The 4,601-nt window shown below is 39.0% G+C and overlaps 1 protein-coding gene across 1 annotated transcript; it reads right to left on the bottom strand.

Moving 5' to 3' along the window:
* Positions 1-248: 248 nt before the first annotated feature.
* LOC147938293 (uncharacterized) lies at positions 249-1,262 on the bottom strand. The gene has a single exon (XM_087465573.1). The coding sequence runs from the start codon at positions 1,260-1,262 to the stop codon at positions 249-251; it is 1,014 nt and encodes a 337-aa protein (XP_087321699.1).
* Positions 1,263-4,601: the final 3,339 nt, after the last annotated feature.

Genomic DNA, 4,601 nt, shown 5'->3' with positions numbered 1-4,601 from the left:
AATGTTATCACTGCTCAAGCTTCCAGGAATAAAACTTGACTGTGCAGGTCCAATAAGCTGAGGCATCACCTCCTTCATCCTCAAAACCATAGTTTTAGTAATTATTTTAAATAAAACATTACATAAACTAATTGGTCTAAACTGGGAAATCTTCTCAGGTTTACCCACTTTGGCAATCAAAGTTACCAATGCATCATTCGTTCCACACGGTAGGATACCAGTTTCAAAGAACTGCAAAACAAACCTGCTCACCGAATCCCCCACAGTTGTCCAACAGTCCTGGTAGAATACCGGTTGAAAGCCATCCGGTCCCGGAGCCTTGAACCTACCCATTGCCTGGATCGACTTCTCCACTTCAAGCCGCAGAAACGGTTACTCAGGTTGGCGAGCTCTGCTTGAGTTAGTACGGTAAAACCAGCAGGTGACAAAGATTCCACAACCTCATCAACATCCTGTAGGGAATACAACCGCTTATAGTAGCTCACTACTAATTCCTCAAGCTCCTTCAACTCAGAGATCCAAACCCCGTCATCATTCTTCAACATCTCAATACGATTTCTTCGCCTTCGGATTATTGTCGAGGTGTGAAAGTATCTCGTGTTTCGGTCACCAAACGCAATCCACTTCTCCATGGATTTCTGAAACCAAATCATTTCCTCTTGTGCAAGAGTCACTTCAAACTCTTGTATCAAACTCTCTTCTTTGGACAGCAAATCATCCGTCTGACTTATATCAAGCAAGTCTTGAACATTTTGGATCTCATGGACTATCTGTTCTTTCCGCCTCTGAACATCCCCAAAAACCTCCTTATTCCACCGTTTGAACTGTACCCGCAACCCATCAAGAGCCTGCGGAGTAGTCAAACTATTGTCCCAAGAATTTTGAATCATCTCTTTGAAACTTGGGTGACTTAACCAGACAGCTTCGAATCTAAAAGGTCTCCTCCTCGGATCCCTTTTCACCTCAGGGCACAACGGGAGATAGAGAGGGGTATGATCCGATGAAAAGAATGGCAGATGAGTGACCGAGACTTCCTGCCATTTCAATCTAGTCTGAGCACAACAAAGAACCCGATCCAGCTTTTTGACAATAAACGTATTGACTACACGACCTCTCTTCCATGTAAAGTTATTCCCCTTAAAATCCATATCTATGAGAGATAACTCATTAATCCATCGATCAAAAGACAAGGAGTCTTGAGACAACTGTCCATTATCTCCTATTCGTTCATCAGAGCGGACAATGGTGTTTAATATTAACATTACGGAAACTAAAGATAAAAAGAAGTTTCTATTTTTCTTTTTTCTTTTTATATATAAGAAAATAACTAAGAAAGTATAACGACAAATTAAAGAAAAGAAAAATTAAAATCCTACAAAAACTGTTTAAAAGAAAAAAATTCTGATCAATTTATATAGTATATCCCACACTCCCACGTATCTTACACGTTTCGAAGTCCTCAAACGTGGCTTGATTGCTCCACTTATTGTGTAATCCATACAACCTTAAACATGTTAAAAAGTATTTCAAGTTGGTGTTTCTTTCAATATTATAATAGTCTCTGATCATTTAGATATGTCCTTACTTATCCCACGCATCTTACGCGTTTTGAAGTCAATGAACGTACCTTGATTGCTCAACTTCTCGTGATGCCCGCACAACTACTTTTTTTTTCTCTAAGCCACGATGCCGCATAAACTCTGTGTGTTTAGTACTCAAGTCAAGACTAGTGTGACTGACAATAGAAAGGCCGTGTCGCGAATTTAAAGTTGTATAGTTTGAAATCTTGATTTTGTTTTCATCCGTTTAGAAAAAAGAATCTTCGGTTAAAATGTAGCTTCATATATTTAAGTTTTGACAATTTAACAAAAATTGTCGGTTAGAAGTGGGTGGTTTGTGTGAAACATATACCCGGTGGTTAAACTAACATGTACAAAACGAATTGTGTGGCAAAAAAACTTGTATTAACGAGTAAGATATGGATTTTATGAGACAATCAACCCCGTCAGAAAAATGCTACGATTTGTCTTTTACTTTATATCACTACAGCTTGCGAGTGGCCATTGTAACAGACTGATGTCACCAACACCTTTAACTTTTGCTGACAGTAAAAACATTCACTATGCTTGAAAACATTCATTATGTCTGTTATATATATATGTTAAGTTAGGGTTTATAATAGACTTCTAACTCAAAATCAATTGTAATGAATGAATTGGATTTAACTTTTTATATGTTACTAAATGTTCTTCTCAATTTTTCAATGTGGGATCTTTTTTCACAAGCTCTCTTGAGATGATGGCTCTTCTAGTCATTAATTTTAACAGACCAATATATATTCAAACTCTGATACTATGTTAAATTAGGATTTATTAACTAATGACTATTTCCTTCTTTCCAAGGCTAATTAGTTCCCACTTCATTTCATGAATATCATTTTTACTTTCTTAGTGCATTTTCGTACTATACTTTTTTGTTGTCAATATTTAGACTACAACAGGCCGTCCTATTAGCCAAATCCCTACATTCGTAGAGAGTGGGTCTCGATTCCTGGTGTGATGGTGCCTCCTACAATTGAACTTACCAATGACCAATGCACTAAAATCACCTTACCGTACTATCTATTTTTTCTAAACTCTATTATAAAGAAAAATATTATTTATTTATTTATTATTATTTTTTTTTTCTGGACAAAGATTTGTTTTCATTAATCAACCGACAATGTGTTCATATAAACCATAAAAATAAGGAGAATGCAACTTAACACAAAGTAAGAGCAACAACAAGGGGAAAGCAAATACTACACGAAGGTAGCTCGACGAAGGATCCATGAAGACTTGGGAACCAAAGCTAGATAGCCAGATGGTGCAAGGGACAACATGGTTTGTCGAGAATTCATTCAAGCACAAAGCATTGGACAAAGTAATGGTCACGGTCAACAGACTAAGTGACGTTGATGAGGGTTCCATGGACGAGATTCCCGCTAGCATGGGAGGCAAAGGGTTGATCTGCATATCGGCAAGGAAGAGGGTGGTTATGGTTCTACGATGTGGTGGGGTTTGCTTGAAGAGGTATTGGTAACCCCCACTCCATGGAGTTGGGATCATAATGTCGTTACTCTTTAAGCTTTGAATTGAGCTCTCCCTGAAAACGATAATTTTCTCATGAACCGATTTGTTAGGCAAGGGAGATGAAGAGTGAAGGTTGAAGAAGCTTCGGTAATCGCCTTTCCATGGAGAGGGGATCATAATGCCGATCTTTCTTAACCTGAGCTTCATGCTTATTGGCGATTGATGGTAGGTACCGTCCATAAAGATGCAAGTTAGCACTTGACTGGGTTCAGGGAACATGTGAGTTGGAGCAGGGCACTTGAAAAAGTTTTGGTAACCCCAAAGTCTATGAGATGGGGTCATAATGCTGTTATTTTCCAAGCTAATCCAACCATGAGTAATAACTCTAGGTGAATCTAAAGGCAAGGTTCTCAGATAGCTTTTGTACCAATAAAGCGACAATGAGCGATCATGTTCTAGTTGCAGTCTTCGGACAATTAGAATCATGACTCGACACAAAGAGAAGCTAATGAAGAAGTACAAATAAGAGTTTGGAGCAAACATGGGCTTTAGGAGAAATAACTTTGTATCACACCTTTTATAAATGGGCCTCAATGGGATTCTAAGTGGGCCTAAATCCAGCTGGTGAGAGGAGGAGGTCAACCGGGAAACACCAATAGAGATTAGGTTTGCGCCGCCGTCAACCCTCGTCTTTGTCGTCACCGAAGCAAGCATCGGTCGGGACCTCCTGGACAATAAGCTTTCCGAGAGCTCACAAACGAGTCTGGAGAGGTCTGATTGAAGCACAATTAGAGGGGTGGGGACCAGAACCGGTGACAAGATCCAGAGGGGAAAGGCTTCAAGGAAGATCAAGAGGGAGCCAGTTTCTTTAGATCTGAGCAAAACAGGTAGATCTGCGTCAAATTCGGAAATTAAAGCACAGCTGGTTAAAGAGGATTCTCTTGGTTTCAGGTTCTATGGAGAAAGGATGGACCAAGTTTGAGGCGAGGTAGATTTTGTCAGAAAGCACCTCTCTCTTCTCGTCGATGAGATTAAGCCGCCGTTGAAACTAGGTATACAAGTGATGTGACGAATTGATTGAGAAAATGGCCAGAAACAAGATGAAACAAGAAGCTTTGGGAAGTAGAATACAGTAGAGAGGCAAGAGTCCCGACGCCGGCAAGCAAAAGCTTTGCCGGCGCCGGAGAAGGTGATATGAGGAGAGGTCTCGATAGTCAGGACAGAGAGAAAACTTTGTCATTGCATTTTTTTTTTACAATTAGAAAAATATTATCTACTCACTTTAATTTTAGAGTAGAAAGTAAAATAATATATTAATTGGAGATGATTTTACTTAGCTCAGCTAGTCTTGAGGGGTATTTTCGTCACTTATCATACATCTTTACTCACCCATCGCCTTCTCCATAAATACCCATAGCAGCAACACAAACTAAATAACCCCAACATTGTCAAAAAAAAAAAAAAAAAACTAAAAAACCCCAACCGAAAATTTTCTTTTTTGTAAAACAATAAAACTCAGTCAACTCAATC

Source organism: Camelina sativa, chromosome 9 (assembly GCF_030686135.1).
Source record: "Camelina sativa cultivar CO46 ecotype springtype chromosome 9, ASM3068613v1".
Taxonomy (NCBI): Eukaryota; Viridiplantae; Streptophyta; class Magnoliopsida; order Brassicales; family Brassicaceae; genus Camelina; species Camelina sativa.
Note: the sequence above shows the minus strand (reverse complement) of the source record. Positions and strands in the feature narration are given on the sequence as shown.

Coding starts and splice junctions, on each gene's coding strand:
- LOC147938293 (XM_087465573.1), bottom strand. CDS start 1,262: ATGTTAATATTAAACACCATTGTCCGCTCTGATGAACGAATAGGAGAT.